This window comes from Hemicordylus capensis, chromosome 3 (genome assembly GCF_027244095.1).
Source record: "Hemicordylus capensis ecotype Gifberg chromosome 3, rHemCap1.1.pri, whole genome shotgun sequence".
NCBI classification, from domain to species: Eukaryota; Metazoa; Chordata; class Lepidosauria; order Squamata; family Cordylidae; genus Hemicordylus; species Hemicordylus capensis.
The window spans coordinates 60,890,288-60,910,975 of record NC_069659.1 but is presented as its reverse complement, the minus strand read 5'-3'; the positions used below and the strand labels follow the sequence as shown (position 1 = coordinate 60,910,975).

The following is a 20,688-nucleotide window of genomic DNA, read 5'->3' as shown; positions in this document are numbered from 1 at the left end:
CCATTTTAATAAGAAAGTAACCAGAGCACCCTGGGAGAACAGGCAGCTCAGTGGGAATGGAAGGAACCACAGAAGAGTCAGACATTGCAAGCCTACTCCACTGTAGGAGATAGCAGGCTTGACTACAACTTTACTGATCTTGCCAGACTTTTCATTAAATGAAATATGTTTTATTTAGCAAAAATTTTGATTCAATTTATCCAGCTATTCAAATGCTTTATATTTTTTATTGTAGGATAGCCGTTTAAGTTTGTGTTTTGTTTGGAAAGGAGTTGTTCTCCCTCTTTCCAAATGGAGATACAATGCAACATGCATACATTTATTTTCCGATGCATAATTCCTCTGAAAACCATAAGCCCAAAATAAAAAATAGAAAAGGCTCAACTGAACTTCAACCATTTTTATTTTCAATTATCCTGCCACTCATCAAAAAAGAGGGTGGGGAAATCTAAGCAATGATTTATTACTAATTTGGAAGTCACAGTGCAGTCCTAAACTGTTTCGTCCATAGTGATCCCAAGTTGGAAGAAAGTTGCTCAAGAGCCATTAAGTTTGAATGTGCATCAACTTTAGCAAAAAAGAAAAAAGGAATGAAAAGTTTAACAGTTATCCTAATTCATATTTATATTTTCTATATTGCACTAATTACTGCGTGGCATCATGCAGAACAAGTTAGGAGATGGAACCAATACACAAATTCAGAAAAGTGAAACTTGTTTGCTTCACAGATTATCCCATGAACATCCTATTTTAAATTTGGCATTATAGTTACTAGGCAAGTTTAGGCAATAGATTCAATAGGCTTTGACTGTAGACTGCTTTTCAAAGGTGTGTTCAGTTTAATAAAACCCTTAACACAATAGAAGATACCATCTACAACTTAAAAATACTTTGTTATGGAGAACCCTGAAATGTAGGATTTATGCAGAATTTTGATGAAGATATTAACATAAAACTCTTGAATATAGTAAAAATTTCCTGCACGGAGATCAACAGCAGTTTAAATTTAAACTTAGTATGTTTAAAGAAGAAATACTAAATGATGAGTGCAAATTAAAAATAAACAAAAATTTCCAGCTAGCAGTAGTGCACAACTTTCCAGCTAACAGTAGTGCACTACTTAACTGTGCCACTATTTGTACATCTTTATAGTGGAACAGCTACTTTTTCGGGGAGGGAAAAGTCACCAATAATAGATCTCTCTTATCAACCTAAAGATATTAGCAATCATGGCCTTACAATCTTATCGTTCTATCACACTCCTGTAACCCAAGGAGAGGAAGCTCTTAGATAGACATGGCATGGTTGCTTCTCAGTTTTGCATCCTTCCTCTCACTGGTACATGCTTCTTTCCACCCACCTCCCGAATGTCTTGTGGTTAAGTAAGGAAGGAAGGAAGGAAAAGTGAAAGAGAAGATGAGTGTATCGTCATCTTTCCTTTTTCTTCTGCACTGGCAAATAATGTGCCAGCTGGTACCCTCCAAGGGACAGTCCAGCAACCACATCTGCCAATCCCTAGTTTAGATAATACTTCAGCTTGTTATCCAACCAAAATGCTTGACTCAAGAATCAGAAGCAAACAAGTTATTTGAATGCTCAAGTACACTCATGTGCTGTATTTTCCTTGGTCCACAAACTTTCCTCGGTCCACAAACTTTCCTCCTTCATTCTGTAGCATCCAGAGTGCTCAGAATCTGTGAGGTTCAACAAAGGCAAGTTCCTTGGAAACATAGAATTCCTGGAGTTCTTCTTGCTCATATTTTATGCAAGGTCTTTCTATAACAGTACCAGGTTCCAAAGCATTCTGACCAACAATTTTTAGATTCACAAACTTGATTTTCCACGTATTTTCCCTAAACGGACAGCGGATGAGTCCAAAGATTTGTTCAAAGACTCCCAAACAAGAAGTATTTCTATGAACTGTGCCAGCAACTGCCACCACAACCAGGCCATGTCGTGAAGCTGTGCACTTCAGGCCACCAGCATTCAAGTTGGGGTTCAGAAAGAGGCATTCTTCTTTCACCAGTGACAGTAAGCGGAGGCTCACCAATTCTGCACCAGAGAACTCTTCAGTGTTTTGTTCTGAAGTGCTGTAACAAAACCTGAGCACTACATCATCCCAGAAGTGTTGCGGCCCCCATTCGACTTGTGATTCTCCGAGCAGTGGGTTCTGCGAGTTCAGTATTTCAAAGAACCACTGACAAAATTCTTCTCCTAGACTTTGATACTCTTTGTCATTGTCTTGTTTGTCTCCATCTTGTTTCCCTCCCTTTTCAGGTTTCTGCAAAACAAAGCAAGGGTTTTAACATGTAAGCAGTAGTAAATGATGCTGGATACTTTTTATATAGAATTATTCGAACAGATGAAAGAGTTTCTGAAAATGCAGGGAACGTGGAATGCTAAATATTATGACAGGTGCTAATGGCTGCTTTAAAACAAGGGTTTTGCTGTGCATATCCATATGAAGGTGCTATCTACAGTAAATGCTAGCAACATTATCTGCAAGTGGCATCTTACTGGATACCAGTTCATTGGCAGAAGAAAGCTCTGGATATTTCTGTTTTATGAAAATGAGTTCCATTTTCTAATCTTAATAGTCTGTTAGAATCCAGTCCAGGCCCCAATCAAGCTCTAGCTGTTTTGTGCAAGTAGAGGCAATTAGGCTCATGATCTATAAGCTGGCAGAATTCATAATAGCTTTTAACAGTATTATCTGGAAGTAGTACGATGAGCACTAAAGAAAAGATCAACCTGACAAGCAAGTATGATTATATTTAGGGACATAGGAAACTGTCATATACTGAGTCAGACCATTGGTCCATCTAGCTCAGTATTGTCTACATGGACTGGCAGCGGCTTCTCCAAGGTTGCAGGAAGGAATCTCTGTCAGCCCTATCTTGGAGATGCCAGGGAAGGAACTTGGAACCTAGATGCGCTCCATCCCCTAAGGGGAATATCTTAAAGTGCTCACACATTCATATGCAACTAGGGTGGAGCCTCCTTAGCTAAGGGGACAAGTCATGCTTGCTACCACAAGACCAGCTCTCCTCAGAGTTGCAGAACCATTCAGTAGCAGTGACCATAGTGTGATTCAATTCAGCATATATGCGAATGGAGAATTGTCAAGGAAGTCCAACAAAGATGTGTTGGACTTCAGAAGAAGAAACTTCTCAAAAATGAAATTCCTCATTCAACATCATTCAATACCAGCTTTCCTCCCCATTATCATCCATTCAACAAATGTCTGTAAGCAGCTCTTGCGCTTTGGAATACAATGACGTGCACACTTATATGGGAGTAAAACCCACTCAACAAAATGGGACTAACCAGTGTCCCTCTAACAGGGATTCTCAGATGTTGTTGACTACAACTCCCAGAATCCCCAGCTGCAATGGCTTTTGCTTGGGGATTATGGGAGTTGTAGTCAACAACATCTGGGGATCCCTGTTGGAGAGAACACTGGGACTAATTAAGTAAACATACATTAGATTGTGCGGTTCGATAGCTATTAATCAAGTTCAACTCATAACAGCCTAAACAGGTTGTGACATGAGAAATAGATGGAATCTTGCATTTGTAAGATATATCAAGCTAAATTCAAATGAAAGAATGACTAAAGACAGTTCAGAAAGACAACTGAGTATATTTTTGGTACCCAGCCACCAAAACCAGCACCACAATCAACCAAATGTGGTAGTGATATATAAATCAGAGTTGTTTCTGGTAACTTCTGAAGAAAATAAAGTCAGGGATAGTCCTCCTGCAGTCTCGGTTTCAACTTAGACGAGAGCCGCCTTTCCCCAGGTTATGTGCCAGGTGACATACCCCATGAGTTAGCTCATGCAAACCAAATGGTGAGCCCACGATCCCATGAGTTCTGAAAAGGCGGAAGTGAAAACTACAAGCCTATAGCTCCAAACCTGATGTAGGGGTACTCCTTGGAGCCTCCAAACAAGCAATCTCGGAAACAGATGGAGGTGGGAAGTGTCCCTTGCTCAGTGGAGTTACTCAGTAAGCAAGGAACAACTGTGGACAGCGGCTCAGTCCTTTCTTCATTCCCAGTTCAACAAGTTTCTCACAGATACATAACAGAAAAGGGAGGCACTTCTTTAAGCAGTTCAGTGTAAATGCTATACATTTTAAAATGAAGTAGAAACAGATTACAATTGCCACCGTTAATTTTTCAAAGTTGCCAAAACATTACCTTTCAGAAATACAGTGCAGGATAGGTATGGCTAAACTGAGTACAAATAGCAGAGAGAAGAGCGTGCCCCATTGCTCTGAAAGACTCATGTTCAGAATTGAAAGATATATAACATATAACATAAAAAATATATTGCCAGATCCCGTGACTTACTTTAAGGCAGCAAGAATCCAGTACCGAGCAGTACTGGCTTCTCCCCACTGCCCAGAATAAGAGCAAACTGCTTGCAAAATAAAGTAACGGACTATTTTTTGATTGAATCCAAACCCAACCTTGTGCTGGCACTAGCCACCTTCCTCCCACACTATCTAATGCTTGCTCAGGGTGTGTGTATGTGTGATTTTCAGTTATCCCCCTTTCCTCTCCAGTCCTTTGCACCCCTCCCCAAAAATATGTTATTGAACAGATCTTAGGGGCAACGAGGATGGCACGGGGTGTGTGTAAAAAATAGGTGAAAACTGCATTCCTCCTCCCTTGTGCAAGTGCTAGAGTGCGAAAGAAAGATTGACTGCAACCCAAAGCTTCCTCTCAAGCTTGAAAGGCTGTTTATGTAGGGAAAACTGAACACAAATATAAAATAATCATTCCCCACTCTCGAGCAATCTAACAACCTGAAGTTGTTAATTTTATAGTACCCACGGCAGATGTATCCCATTCTTCAACACCAGGAGAATCAGAAGTATGTTCCAAATACCTACAACCAGTGGGATCACCACTCAAATACTTACCAATGGCATATGTATTTGAAATACTGCTGGGGGCTGTTGTTCTACATAGCTACAAAAATAGACATTTCTACTAGAGATGTGAACAAATCACGATTTGAACCACATCCCTGGCACCTTAAAAATGGAGGAGCAGTTGCATACCTGTTCCTCCACCACTCACCACCACTTCCTGAACTGGTGGTGCTCCTCTGCATGCGTGGAGGCCATGTGAGTGCCGGTGTCACATGAGGGCAGCTGGGGGAGAGCACTGCTGGCACGTGAAAATAGCTGGGTGAAACACCACTGATTTAGGAAGTAGCAGCAAGCGGTGGAGGAGCCCTGCTCTTCTCAATTTAAAGATGCCAAAGATGTTTTTCAACCCACACCTCAAATCGCAATTTGTGCACATCCCTAATTTCTACAAAGAATTTCCAGCTTCCTTCAACTTTCTGCAGCAAATACTCACAAAAGTTTCATTTATAAACTATTCTACCATCTTTGAGAAGCACAAGCACATCTTTGAGAAGCTTCTCAAAGCACAAAATATGTTAGAGGCAAAATCAAGAAGATACCGCTAATTTCTATCCTATGTTCTGCTACACTAGGATGCCATAACATTACACATATTTATTCAAAAATCAGCTCCCTGCCACTCTGAAGCAGAACAAGGGGAAGACCTGCATTCAGAATGTCCTAGGTTCAACCCTCGTAACTCCAGGTTGGGCTGAGAAAGACCCATGTCTGAAACCCTGGAGAATCACTACCAGTCAGTGTACTACCAGCAACCTAGATCGACCAAGAATCTGACTCAATATAAGGCAGGTTCCTAATCTGTGCATATCGAAAACAATATTAAGGTATGTACAAGCAACGGTGACCCACATACCATGCAGCAAAAAGTGGCTGGTTAAGCATCCACCCACACTGTAGCGTGTGTGTGAATGCAGCTGCACAACATAACACACACTGGAAATAAAGGGCATGGAGCAACTCTGTTTGACAACTGCTCCATTCCGCAACACTGTTGGCAGTGTTTACACACACAGCAGTGTGGGTGGGTGCTCAATGGTCCATACTTTGCTGTGTGGTATGCAGGTCACTAAGTGCCAAAAATAAAGTTTTGAACTTCTAAGATCTGAAAACAATCAACCTTACCCGTTCATTAGGATTGACGGGTTTTTGTTCCAAGTCAGGTTCTTTCAGCTGCTCACACCAGTACTGCTTTGCATGATGAACAAGCTGGTGCTTTTCAGAAGAAGGAGGCACTATAACTCCTTTTGCTGCCAAGTACTTGAAGATTGTTTCTCGAAAGACCTTTTTTCGCTTGAGCAGCTCTTCTGCACTTTGGCTGTAGAGCAAGATGGCACGTATGGCTTCTGGAAATAAAGAAGTTAAAATCAGAAGCCATTCCACTTAGTGAGCGATATGTCTTGGTGCAATATGTAGATAAATACTGCAACCTGAGTAGCTTAACAAACAAACAGAAATAACTGTTTACAAAGGATACTTAAGGAATTACTCAACAACTAGCTGAACCCACACAGAGCATCTATGTGGTAGTTTACTTACTTTTTGGAGTTTAGTTGGGAGAATTTGTTTGGTTGTTTATTCCTTGTGTATACAATGTATTTCTGCAATCCTTTCTGCGCATCAGTACACTTTATTCTAGGTTTCCTTTGTGGGGTGGGCAGGTGCATCAAGTTTTTGCACAGGGGTGTTTTTGTCATTTCTGCTTTGTTGATGTTCATGTTTTTTCTTATAGCTGATGTTGGCTTGGGTTTCTCTGTGTCTTAGCTTGTTAGTGTATAGTCAGTGAGGCTTTGTTTTGCTGCTCTGTTTGTATGATTTGTCTGTAGGCATTTCTGCATTGCCGGGCACAGTGTCTCTAGTAAGTGTGGGTCATTTTAGAGTTTTGTGTCAGCCAGTTAAAGCATTTTCTTTCTTTTTTGGTTGGGGCAAAGGTGTTGCTCTTCCTGCTTGTTTGATTATTTACGCTGGGTTTTCTGTGTTACTTAGTCTGTGAATGTATGGTTTTTGTGGCTTTGCTTGGCTATTCTTCATTTTGTGCTTGTGTCTGTGTTATCTTTCTGCAGTTCTCTTTGCACAGCTCCCCCCACAACTCTCTTGCTCGCTTTCTCCACCCCCACAACTCTCTCACTTGTTCTCGCCCTCCACAACTCTCTCTCTCTCTCCCCCCCAACAACTCTCTCGCTCACTCTCACCGCCCCCCCTGCAGTTGTTTGTGCTGACAGCTCCGGACGCCTCCACACCCTCTCTCTCTCTCTCCACCACCCCGTCTCTGGCGGGGCCAAGTGCGGCGGCTGCCGCCAGCGGGCTGAGTGCGGCCGCCGCCGCCGCTGTCTGCCCAGCCAGTCAATTCTCCTGGGTGCGCTTTACCCAATCAGGCGCCCCGCATCCCAGCCAATCAGCTGGGCTGCCGGGACGCACGTTTGAAAGGCACACCCAGGAGAATTATATATATAGATTCTAAACAATCATTGTTCAGGTTTCTGTGTTTAAAAATCTTCCATTTGCAATAACAGGATGCGAAATAAGATTTTTCTCAGACGGACAAGTATGTTCTGAATATATAAATAATTTAGAGTCCATAGTTTGATCCCCTTTTAAAAGTCAGCCTCTTAACTTTCACTCTAACAGTGCAACAGATCAGAGCACTGTACATTTTAAATGCTGTAGAGTTACTGTTAACCTGCAATAAGTTTTTGATTGTCAGAAAGATTTTCCTTATTTATGCCCTCTCATATGGAGTTATATTCCTATTTCATTCTATTCTATAGCACAGTAGAAAGTTTTTTTTTTTTTTTTTTTAGTATTTGAGTATTAGAAGCTGAGGGAAGGCAAAGTCAGGATAAACTAGCCATATATTCACTATACTAGAATTCTGATGAGCAACCCACTCTTCTCCCTACCCCTGTACACACATACTGTGCAAGACTCATTATCAGATTTTGCTCAGCCTAGTATATACACTGAATAAAGTGCTAGACTTTAGTCAAACACATTCAATGTGTTTTTATGGCACCTTTTGTAGGTTCAGTCTTTCACATTAAAACATTGCTGTCACAGCAGATATATGTTCTCAACTCAGTCTGAAAAATACATGTATATATTTAGAAGCTGTTTCACAAGCTGATCATCCTTGATAAAGTATTTGAGAGACTTCAAGTACTTCCTAGCAGAAAACTATTGATATTTATGTGGAAAATGAAATTCAAGTGATAAAACTAAAGTGATCTGAAAACTATGATAAAAGTAAAACCCATTTCTCACCAACTAAGAACCATCCTTAGAACACAGTACTCAAAATGATGTTAGAATGTACAAAGAAATGCAGCTTATTACTGGGCATACATGGTGCTTAATATGTATAATAGGGGAGTTCCAGTCCCAAAGATCTTACAATTTAAGATTAATCTAAAATACGACAATCTAATTAGAGGAGGGTAAATACGGATAGAGAAACAATAAAGGGAGAAAGAGAGAGGGTGAGGCTAGGGTAGCAAAGAGTGAACATTAACAGATACTGCTGAACATACAGTACTTAGGCTTCATTTTGGTTGTGAATGAAGACTGGGATGTCAGTTGCTAAAAGAACCAAGTGAAATGACGGTGTCCCTGGAGCCAAGAGCAGAAAAAGTCCCCTCTCCAGGGAGCAGGAGGACCTATGCTAGAATTTTAGAGGCCATAAACACCACTCATGCAGACATTGCAAGGCCTTCTCCTGCTATTTACACAACAAGCAGGTGGCAAATGATTTTAACTTTTTAAAGTGACACTATTATTTATGCAGCTATATTAAGTCATTAGGTGAGTAACAATAGCAGATACCACAGTAAGAGATTTTATCACAATGACTAACCTTATATCTGGAAACAATTAAATAAGATTATGGTGACCAAAACTGTAAGATATATGAAACTGTATCTTAGAAAGACAAGGCACAGCTTTATCTGGGGCTTTAACATAATATGCTGACATACCAAATAATAATAATATTTATTAGCAAGTAGTCTTTGACAAACATGTCCTTTCAGAAGATCCCCACTATTAGTCAATTACAAAACAAATCACATCTAACATGGAAATTCAGAACTAGGTTTGTCAAAACATGCTATGCTAACTGACCAAGAGGCATCTTTTAAAGTGACAATTCTTTTACATTTAGCTCGGGGAGATCAACTGGCCCTCTTCAACCCCAGCACAGTGTCCCTCCAGAGGCTGTTGCTGCCTTGTGTTTCTTTTTAGGCTGTGTGGACAGGGGACCATCTTATTTTTATTCTTTTTCTATGTAAACCACTTTGAGAACTTTTCACAAAACAGGAAAACAGGAAACTGTTAAAAAAGACCGAGTATGGTCTTCTTAAAAGAGCATACAGATAAAGTGGAGAAATCCTAAGAAGGGGCAAGCACAGAGTTCCTACTCTTTTCCGTTTTAGCTGCTGTAGTTCCACGTGCCAAAGAGACAGGGCACTTTTAAAGCTGAACAGGACCTTGCTTCTTCCAACAAGGCAAACGACTACGCAAATCTCTACATTTATTTCTGGATCCCAACCAGAAGTCTTTTTTTGCACACCCCCCCCAAGCGTTAAAGCAGCGAAGAGGAACAGAAAACAGAAGCAGCCTGCTTAACTACAAAATAACCAACATACTTCCTTTTACTATTACCTTTCTTTTAAAAAACGAACAAATCATTTGTCTGTGTGCAAAATGCTGGTCCTGGCCAACAGGCTGATGAAAACCATCCTTTAGGCAGTTGTTGTGCAGTCCCCTCCGCTCGCAACTCTCTATCCACTTCCCAGCCCCGCTCACCTTGGCGGGTGTCCGGTTCTACGAGGCGGTTGGTGACCGTCTCTGTCAAGGCCATCAGGTCGTCGTTGCGGAGTAGCTCCAACACTTCCCGGCAGCCGTCCCGCTCGCGCTCGGTCATCCCCGCCCCAGCCGAAGCCATGGTGATGGTTGGGGCACCCCCAGATCAAGCGCGAGCCGGGGACGCAGGCAGAGCCCCGCTCCCCCTCGCTCACCCACCCACTCAGGACAGGAGCCCGCCCTCCTCGTCGGAAACCTTGGCAACCGAGCGCCGCAGAGCAGGGCAACGCTACTTCCGTCTCTGAACAGCGCCCCGCCCCTTGACTTTGCTGGGCCGGTCTGAAAAGGCTCGGCTAGGAACACAGAATGCTTTCATCGTTCCGTCGGTTTCGTAGATGCTTTGTCGACTTGGATTGCTTCAGCGCGTGGTTCTGCTCTCAAAGGTGACAACTGGCTCGAGGATCCTAGATGAATAGGAATTTTGCAGGGATGAATAGGGAGGAAGGGAATTTTGTGACAAAGAGGGAACTTACTCTGCAAGTAAGTAGCAGCCCAGTTTTTCCAATATCAAGAGACCTATCGTTCCTGGATGGTTCCAAAACATACTGACTGCGTCTTCTCTGAGAACCTCTCAAAAGTTCAGACTGAAAAACACTTTTAGTAGGTGAGCCAATGTACTAGCTATTGACCTACGCTAAGGAGTACCGCTTACACTTTTGTTTTGTTCCAAAGAGGAACATTATTATAATGTGGGAGGAGAGTGGTTCTCGTAGCATGAATTCTCCACTTTGCTAAGCAGGGCACACCCTGGTTTGTATTTGAATGGGAGACTACATATGTGAGCACTATAAGCAGTGGTCCCTCTAATTTTTTTCATCTCTACAGAATGAGTTTTGTTCTGGGTAGCAGTATCCAGGCAGTGCACGCGCACATGCATTCAGAATGGGGCCTTCGTGATTCAACCTGAGCGGAATCTAAAATGAACTGAGTGATCATCCAAAAACTTGTGAAGGTGCACACACCTTAGGGGGAACAGTGACTGTAAGATATTCCCCTTAGGGAATGAAGGTTCCAAGTTCCCTTCCTGGCATCTTCAAGATGGGGCTGAGAGAGACTCCTGCCTGTAACCTTGGAGAATCTGCTACCAGTCTGTGTAGTCAATACTGAGCTAAATGGACCAATGGTCTGACTCAGTATATGGCAGCTTCCTATGTTCCTATATGTGGAAGGAAAAGGGGCACAGATAGCCAACTTTGAATGGATATCATTTAAGACCCATCAAATTGTTTTTTAAACCAATCCAAAATGCCTTGAAACAACAGGACTATCAGACCTGGGTAAACTTCAGAATGGTGGGTTTCAGGACAAAGCTACACATTACATTTAAAATGGGTATTTCAAGTGGTGTTTAAACTTATTAAAAGATGCTGAAGTGTGGATTCAGTAGAGAACATAGGATAATACATACTAGCTGGACCAGGCACAGAGCATCTGCACCTCTAGTCCATTAGCCTGCCCATTCACTTTCCCCCCGCAGCTCGCTTGTAAACTCTCGCGAGAGCTGCCATACACAGGATTAGCAACAGGTACATATATACAGGAAGATGCCGAAAGGCATCATCTTATACTGCACAGGAGGCAATGGTAAACCCCTCCTATATTCTACCAAAATAAAACCACAGGGCTCTGTGGGCACCAGGAGTTGAAATCAACATGATGTCACACTTTACCTAGATAGATAGATGTTGGAGTACCTCTAATCCATTCACAGGCAATACAGGAAGGCCGGAGTCAAAGAATGAGCTGCTAGTAGTAGAGACAGCACCCTACGTTGCAGTGAGGGAGGTCAGTGTTCAAAATGGGGTTCTTTTCTGGGGTAACAGAGCTGTTTGTTACCCCTGCAGCAAAACGATATACTCCTCTCACATGGGAATTGAGTGTTGTCTCCGTAGAGCAAGGGAGTATGTGTACAAGCCTGGCATGAAAGTCCTGTTGAAAGCATTAATATGACATCTGTTGCGCACTTGGAGACAAAGAACAAAGGGAGACCACAACCGCATCAGCTACTAAACCAGCCCTGGGGAAAGGTGAAAGTTGATTTGTTTTCATGGCAAGAAACTGTATTATGACTGTAAACTATTACTCTGCTTTTGGGGAGATAGATTGGGTATCTGGTAATGGATCTCAGACAATAATATGGAAGCTAGAATGCCATTTGCCCCCTATGGAATAACAAGCAGATACTCTGTTCTCAGATAATGGACTACAACTTGTGTCAACAGAATTCAGAGAATTTCAGACTCGGTGGGAATTTGGATTATCAGACCTGCTTATCCTCAAAGTCATGGGAAAGTTGAATCAGCTGTCAAAATGGCTAAGCCATTCTGACTGAAGCTAAATCTAGCCATCCTGGATCATTGAAACATCCTTTCACAAGGTTTGATTGAGAGTCCAGCAAAGGGTCCAGTGGGTAGACACTGACAGCCAAGAACTTTACTGCCTATGTGAGGCAACTTATTACAGCCAGGGGGCCACAAAAGGTGAGTTGAGAGAAGAAAGAGATCTGTCTGAATCCCTCTTGCGCCTGCTTGATGCTGTATGTGGAACCAAGCAGGAGAGGTAGGGCAGCAGTCAGGAACAATAATCCAGCAACAGGGGAAGATACAGAGAGAGGAAACAGCTATTCCCTCTCTGTAGCTTCCCCTGTTGCTGGGTTATTGTTCCTGACTGCTGCCCCACCTCTCCTACTTAGTTCCACATACATTGATACAATGGGCTTAGTTTTTCTTTAAGGAATAGCAACCAGATCAGATCCTACTCTCCATGGGTTGGCTCTGTGGTGTGTATAGGGTTAAAATGATCTGACTATTTACCCCAGAATCATCTCTCTATAGTGCGACACTTGTAAGTGGAATTCATCCAGCTAAGCCTGTACACTGTTTTGGATAGGCTAAAAAGCTGGTCATTGAAAGTGATGGTTTAAAAACTATCAACTGGAGAAGAGGGATCAGTAGCATGTGCAAGAATGAACGTTTACAGAGGTGTATTGCATTTGCAAAGGGAGGCAAATCTGCTACAATTATGAATAAAATCTCAAAGTGGTCATACCTATTCCCTCAAAACAAATGAAAAGTGAAGAATTTGACTCATAAAGAACTAAAATAAACTTCAGATAATGGATTTATGCTATTTAGCTTTGATAATATATGTAGGAAATAATGGTAAAATGTGCCATCAAGTCAATTTCGACTCCTGGCATGCAGAGTCCTGTGGTTTTTCTTTGGTAGAATATAGGAGGGGTTTACCATTGCCTCCTCCTGTGCAGTATGAGATGATGCCTTTCAGCATCTTCCTATATCGCTGTTGACCAATATAGGTGTTTCCCATAGTCTGAGAAACATACCAGGAGAACCAGCAACCTTCTGCTTGTTAATAAAGCATTTTCCCCACTGCGCCTGCTGTACCTATTTTTACTTAGAGCATATACATTGCCTTTAATAAATTTCAACATGACTTATAAACAATTTAAAACAAAATTTAAAAAGTTAAATATAATATAAACACACACACACACTGAGCCCACAGCGTACCACCACCGCTGGTGGTACAACAAACCTAACCCTTTGTTTTTTATTAAATAGAAGTAACAAGACATCCAGTGGCAATAACTGGCACTTTTTCACAAGAAGGCTTGTGATGGTTCCTTGCTGATCTCATGTTCTACATCCAAAAGACCAGTCTTAGATTTGGGAATCCCAAATGTCAGAAGGTATAGGTTACATCTTTTAGCAAACTGACCTACAAGAAAGGCACAGAACTGCAATACAGCACTTCTGAGGACTTTGATATTAGCAGACTCCCACTGGTGGGTGGCTCTGTCACCAAACACAAGACCTCAAAAACCAAACAAATGCTCCATATCTCTTTGCTCTATCCTCTTTACACTACTAGCTGCTAATGCTCTACCAAGAGAGAAGTTAATCTTTTCCAGCCTTTGAACTGGAAATGAAAATCCCATACCAATCTCCCTCTATTGCCCTTCATTGGTGTCCCACTACTGTGATGCCACTTGGCATATTAGATCATCTGTATTGTATTTTGGCTATGTCTTGTACTTCTCGGTATACATTTCTGTATGGATACAAAATACAGGATCATGCTAACTGTTTTATAGCAGTGGTTTAGCTTTTACAGTCAAATATTTCCCAGGCAAATTGCCAGACACCATAAAGTCATCTTTTAATAACAGACAATATTTTATTGAATTCTATTTACAATACAAAAAGTTTAAAATGAAACACTACTGTTGATTTATTGCAGTTTGATGGCTCAGTTTTAATTTGTACTCATATAAAATGCAAAATAAAATAATTTAACATTCAACAAGGAAGCACAAATTTTCTCTCTTGCTGAAACTGTAGTAGCTTTTACAAATTAAACTTAAGAATCCCAAAATGCACACACTGCATTTATTTAAGCAAGGTGTTATACAATACAAAATAAATTAATAAAAACACCACCCCTTTAAGTGTTTCATTCTACTCCTTGGTGAGAAACAAGGAGTAATGCTGAATCTTGTTATTCATGATCCAAACTATTTGATTTCTAGATGTTTAGTGAATATGGCTAAATAACCAAAGTACCAGTGACCTTTCCAATAGATAACCATTTGCAACTTGATCTACAAATATATTTGTGGAGGCAGGTTACCCAAGCAGCAACACTCAGTTTAGATTTTTAGATATCTTTTATTGTGAGCCAAAATCATGTAGTAACAGAAAGTTGTGAACACCCTTCTTGAAAGTCTTTCAAATCCTATGAAGGCCTGCGACTCAAAAAGTGTCAAAATCTGGGATAGTGCAGGATCCATTTTAGGCACTAAGGGTTACCCTAAGAACTGGAGGTCTTTGATCAGCACATAGCTAGAGGTGCAATTTTGCTTTGTTTTCAAATGCCATGCCATCTTTAAGCATTCAGAATGTAACCAGAAAATCTTGGTGTCACCTACACAATCCACTACTTTTCCTTCTGCCAGAGGCAAGTAGAAATTGCTTAGACTAGTTAAGTTGCCACCATAGGCTTCCTGGCTAGGAAAACACAGTAATACTATGGCAACTGCAGCCACTCTTTTCTAGCCTTTCGTCCTGAGAAGTCAAAAGACAAAAGAACCATGAGCTCAGCAGTGGCTGCACTTATTGTCTTAATACAGCGGCAGGGGAGAGAAAGAAAAAGACTGGCACTCGTCACAGCACATTTCATTGACTGGATAAATGAGCACTGGACAATGGCTGCTGCTGCCTTGTGTGCTCTCTTTTAGCCAGAAGAGGGTTGTGCATGTGAGCACAGCTGGATCAGCAACACTGTGCTACAGCAATAGAGGGAGTCAAGATGGTAGGAAACTGCCTCTCATAAAACGCTTGAGAAGAAGTCGAGTTCAGTTACCCAGACTCAGAAACTTTCTAAGTTCTATGTGAACATATGAAGCTACCTTATCTTGAGGGAGGCCATCTAACCCAATGTGGTCTACTCTGACTGGGCAGTGGCTCTACCAGGGTTTTGGGCAGAGGTCTTCCCCAGCACCTGCTACTTGATCCTCAAACTGGAGATGCCAGGAATCAAACCTGGGGTCTTCTGCATATAAAATGTGTGTTCTACCACTCAGTTATGGAACCTCCTTCATATACAATTAAGTCCACAAAATGTTTGAAGTTTGTACACAGACTCATTGAACTATGTGAAAAGAAAATAGCAGATTACTACTATCATTTGGCAATCGTTGGGCCAAAAATCTAGTTCATGGACATTTCTGAGCTGGACTGCCAAGTGGGGGGGGGGGGGGGGCGGGAAGAAACCTTCTTCACATATTCCTAGTGGCCTCAGCTCCTTGCACCCTCAAGGTCAGTTCCATGCTAGCAGGGTCCCCAATTACTTCCCAGCACAACCAAAAGTGTGCAGGGATAAGGAGGTGATTGACTGGAAACTGCCTATATGATTTTCATCCAGTTTCTAGAGGAAGAGAAGAATCCTTCCAAAAAGCAGGATAGGTATACCTATAGGTAACCAGGGACAGTTGGCAAGTATTCTGATGATAGTGTGTGCATTCCTCCATCCTTAGGCAAGAGTGCAAAGTGTGGCCCAGCATGAGTGTTTGATTTTCTAGCCTATGCAGCTTCTGGCCATTGTAACAGTTTAATCTTTAAATATGCCTTAAATTAGGGACATTTTGAAATCCAATAGCTGAAAACTCATTTCAGAATGTTAGTTGGATACTCCAAACATTAATACTTGTGTATGTGCCAGAAACACGATCCTGTCATTTTCTGCAATGCAAAGTGGCATGTTTGTGACATATGAAGCTGGAAACCTAGCTGTTAATATCTGGGTGCTGGTATAGCATATCAGAGGTCAAACCGTAAGAGGTTCTCTTACACACAACTTAAAATCAATCATTTTAGAATTTTACCTTTCAAAACTGAAATTGTGTGATACAACAGGTCATCTGAACTAAATGGGGAATAGTAGACATTTTATAGAAGGGCAACTTTCCCCCTCTCATTTCTACAAAAGTGTTACCTACTGCTATTTTACAACTGATCTTACACGCTTTGGAAAATAGTTCATCAACTTCAATGGAACCTATTCCTGAGTAAGGACTTATAATTGCAGCCCGAGTTGATCAAGATTTTGGATGCCCAACATATGGCAATTCACAGAAGTCAGAAATACAGATAGTCAATTTCAAATTTAAAACATGCTGAACAGATGTGTGCATCCAAAAAACCCCAGCTCTAGAACAGATAAAAGAATTATGTTTATGGATACACAGCTGCAGTGTGTCCACACAAACAAATGCACTGCAGAACCCAGTTTTGTTTTAACACACAACTTGATCAGATGGTGCTTAAGTAAAGGAAAAGCACACAAATGCTTTATAACCTAAAGGTATGTGTTTGTAATGTTGATTCCACTAAAGTGGACTTCCAAGTTTTCAAACACAGCATTAATATTCTTCTATCCAAACAGAGTTTAAAGCAATGAAACAAAACTAAAAAGAGTGACAAGAACACACAAGAGTCTGGGAATGCCTGGACAATATGGTATACTATCAAAAATAATTGATAGTTCAATTCTGGACAGGAACTCAAATGAATCTGATGAACAGGTCCACATTAATTTTTAAATACCTGAACTGTAGTATGTATGATGCCTTTTATCAGAACTTGAACTTTTCACCCACCTATACTGGGAATAAGTTGTTTTCAAATCTGGTATTGATATCAGATTCAATTAAGATGCAGTTAAAAACTGAGATACAATTGACAATTACGTCAATTTAATGCAAAAATATTAATGTTTAATTAACTGTACCCCCAAATTTTTTTCATATCTATAATGATCCCAATACCACATTTGTGCAATTTTGTTTTGGGAGAGAATTTTCTTCATATAAAGATAAATTATTAAATCTCCAAGTTTATATAGGTCACAGAACTCAGTATTTGTTCTTATAGGATTTGAGTTACTTCCATGCTTAATTTTTAGATTTTAGCATGGAGTTCTCACAGCCATAACTCTCAAGCATATAGGAGGGTTAGAAATGTATTTTGGTGTTCTGTACATAAAGACTGATCCAGAAGTGGTGAAAAACTCATTTGTACTGCAAGCCTATCTCTATACCTTTTGTTAAAATCTCATAGAAAACAAGGTTGACATTTCTTTGCTCCCTATGAAGAGGCAAGAGAAGTACAACTATCTTTAATTTTGAAATTAAAAACACTGATCAACAGGTTTAAGATGCCAAATATTATTTAAATGCAAGTATAACAAAACCATTCAATTTTTGGAAGTATGAGCTGTTCCTACAGTCATCCCAATGAGTCATCCAATCTTCTAACAGCACCCCCTTGAAATGGGCTTGAAATGTTTGATCTGCAAAAATAATTCTTGACATACAGCTTTTGTAGCAGTGAAAAATTGTGTACAATGTTCTCTTCTCAAGAAAACATTGGGCCTTTTGGGATTTGAATCCTCTATCTTTACATATACTTTGTTAGGAGTGAGGAAGTTAAAGCTTCACCTCTCAAGGCACAGTGCAAATTGCTCTTACAGGCTTACAGGCATTCAGTAGGTGAAAGGAATTAATGTTCTAGAAATTATTTCTGTCACTGAATTTTGTGAACTGTTGTATTTTATAGGAATCTTTCAGGACCCAAAGTAAGTTTCCATAATGAAAATTTAGCGATATGTTGAAACAAACATGGGTATAAAGTTATTCTGCAGGTATTTTTATTCCTAGTATCCCATTCTACTTTGCATCTTGAGGGATCCTCTTCTATCCATCATGGCACACTTTTATAGAGCAAGCTGACCTTTAAAAGTGCGCATCATACCAACTGCCAAGAATCTTTATACTTACACAAAATTTACCTTTATGTCCCAGCTCAAGTCAGCTGCCTTCACATCATGTCCATTTACTGCTGAACCTCAAACTGTGTGGTTAATCCCCGACACTGTACTTGTATAGATCTGTTAGAATGCAAGCATATTGCATGCAAGCTTTCTAGATGTCCTCCACTATTCAGATACTGGGGGTGGGGATGTGGGGAGAAATCTGGTGCATTTGAATGTAGTCACTTGTCTTTGGAAATATCAAATTGAGACATGCTTTCTTCTTTATTGCACGTCTTACCATCTTTAACAAGACACTGCCCAGTTCTGAGCTTTTTGTTCTTCTGTTCCCAGACTCCATGCTAAGAATAATCAACCTCTACAAACAGATCACCTTTTAACTGATCATATTTTTATGCATATTGAGACATTTAATATGACTCAAATTAGTTTTGATAATTTTGACAGTTCTCCTTTGAACACATACAATAGTAAAGAGGCAAGTACCGCTTGCATTTCTCTTAAGGGCAACAGTTACCACTCACTCAGCATGACAGCCATACAATATGCTCCTGCACTTGATCTTACTTACACTAGGAATTCATTGGGACCTTGTGGCTTCTACATAATCGGTACTTTGGGGGCTTTAAAACAGTTTTTTTGGATTCAAATTCCGCACAGCTCCTGCTATCACATAGTTTTGACTCAAGTGTGCTTTAACTCTGAGCAAGGTCATGATTTTCTTTAGTAATTTCAGACTTCTTTATAATTAAGGCCAACAGGGGAAAAGCAAACGGATGCAGAGTATTGTAGTGTTCCATCACTACTCCTCAAACTGAGAAGTCTTCTCACAACACTTGATCAGGCACCTGTAAAAACAGATGTTGGTTAGTTTTCTAGGTTCCAATACTAAACCGGAATTTTGTTATTTAAGTCTGAAGTACTATCTGGAAAACACAACACTCCAACCTTCTATTAATTGGCTGTATCATATTCCAAATTTGAGTTTATCTGCAATTGTTTATTTCCTGAACAAAACTAAGGTGGACCAAAATATAATGACACAAACAAATATTTAATTAGTAACCTAAAGGAATTCATCCAACTCCCTATTTAATCAGCAGTCATAGAATGTTTGCTCAAATAAGTTCTTACATTGTATGTTTTGGAAACAAAGATGAGTTTGTGTGTTAGTTGTCCATGCTTGCTTTTGCTTTGATGCACCATATATACATGGTGAGTGCATCTCTTTTCAATTTGTGTGGTGCACATATGAGAACAAAGTAAAATGAAGGAGTCAGAGATGTCATGCCCTCCTGGTGAGAAATACTTAGAGGTGGTAGTGGTGGGGGAGGAGAGAGTAAGTCACCCAATGATTGGGTGCATAGAGGAAACCCCCTATCCCAAGCTATTTTCAGCTAGCTACAGAAATGGATGAAACCTAGGAAATATGATCTTCAAGGTACATAAGCTCCAGCCTGTTCATGTTTTATTAAGACCATCCATCTGAACTGAAGTGGCCCAAATGCTAAATGATGCCAAGGCTGATGCCAGAGCTCCAATGTCTCTGTCATCAACATGCCAGAAATGACACCATATTCTGCATAGCTGATGTTTCAGAGAGAATACAAGGCACTCCTCCAAGGGCAATACTGAGGCGCATAGTTAAAAAGTGATTAGGACCAAGATCTGGGGCCTTCTCATAAAATGGAATGCACGCTAAATGGTCCTAGTATATACAGATGATATCCAACCATCAAGCAACCTCCAGGTCTGCAGCAGAACTCAGTCAACAAATGAATACACTCCCTCTAGCTAATGAAGCTGCAAACAAACTACCACCACCTTCAGTCACGGCAGCCTTCAGTTTCTATCAGATTGCCTACATCTGCTTCTTAATTACAGAGAAAAACAAAGAAAGAATCAAGAGTGCAGGGGCCAAATCCAAAGGGAAGAAACAGGATTCTCCAAATCTTTGTACAATTTCTCAGCAATCTTTACCTACAACTGAACAAAAGAGAACAAAGATAGCATCCTGTGTGCTCTACATGGAAGATCTCAAAGAGAAGATGGTCAGTAATTCTTCTCCGAGAACCTCCACTGATGAACAAATGAAGTATACCACTGGAGTGTAAGTGCTCAAAAATCTATCCAATCAAGCAATGGCTTCAGTACGGTGTCCAAGATGGCGAAAGAGTCTAGCATGGTCAACTGAGTACATACAGTTCTTTGCCAAACCCCAAGCATAGCTCCTCTACCCAGCCCACAAGCAACAATTCAGCACCATGCCACATATTAAATTTTACTGTATTTTTCATCTACCCTCTCTTTTTAGATTCCAATCTCCTTTACATGCTGCATTTATTTTTAGCCTTTGTATGACACTTAATCATTTGGTCTCTTTTCTAGTATCTTAAAACCTATGTTTATAACCACAGAACCAATGAATCTTTATCCATGGAGGACAGGTCTATCAATGGCTACTAGTCTGGTGGCTGTGAGCCATCTTCAGCCTCAGAAGCACGATGCCTCTCAATACCAGTTGCAGGGGAGCAACAACAG

The 20,688-nt window shown here is 40.7% G+C and overlaps 2 protein-coding genes across 4 annotated transcripts in view; both read right to left on the bottom strand.

Moving 5' to 3' along the window:
* Positions 1-385: 385 nt before the first annotated feature.
* On the bottom strand, positions 386-10,094 carry C3H3orf38 (chromosome 3 C3orf38 homolog). Its single transcript, XM_053312406.1, has 3 exons — positions 9,742-10,094; positions 6,067-6,287; positions 386-2,281 (listed from the first exon to the last, which is right to left on the bottom strand). Exons 1-3 carry the CDS (start codon positions 9,878-9,880, stop codon positions 1,688-1,690), a joined length of 954 nt encoding a protein of 317 aa, XP_053168381.1. The 5' UTR covers positions 9,881-10,094; the 3' UTR covers positions 386-1,687.
* Positions 10,095-13,970: 3,876 nt separating this feature from the next.
* The window catches only part of ZNF654 (zinc finger protein 654), a 34,286-nt gene continuing 27,568 nt past the window's right edge, over positions 13,971-20,688 (bottom strand). For all 3 annotated transcript variants that reach the window (XM_053310895.1, XM_053310894.1, XM_053310897.1), the window contains exon 9: positions 13,971-18,995. In XM_053310895.1, coding sequence (XP_053166870.1) covers positions 18,988-18,995 — 8 coding nt within the window. In that variant the 3' untranslated portion in view covers positions 13,971-18,987. The remainder of the gene's footprint in view (positions 18,996-20,688) is intronic.

Excerpts from the sequence above, each read along its gene's own strand:
- C3H3orf38 (XM_053312406.1), bottom strand. The coding sequence starts at position 9,880 with ATGGCTTCGGCTGGGGCGGGGATGACCGAGCGCGAGCGGGACGGCTGC. Across the intron at positions 6,288-9,741 it reads AGAACCGGACACCCGCCAAG|AAGCCATACGTGCCATCTTG; the intron begins GTGAGCGGGGCT and ends CTTTATTTCCAG. Across the intron at positions 2,282-6,066 it reads CCGTCAATCCTAATGAACGG|AAACCTGAAAAGGGAGGGAA; the intron begins GTAAGGTTGATT and ends TTTGTTTTGCAG.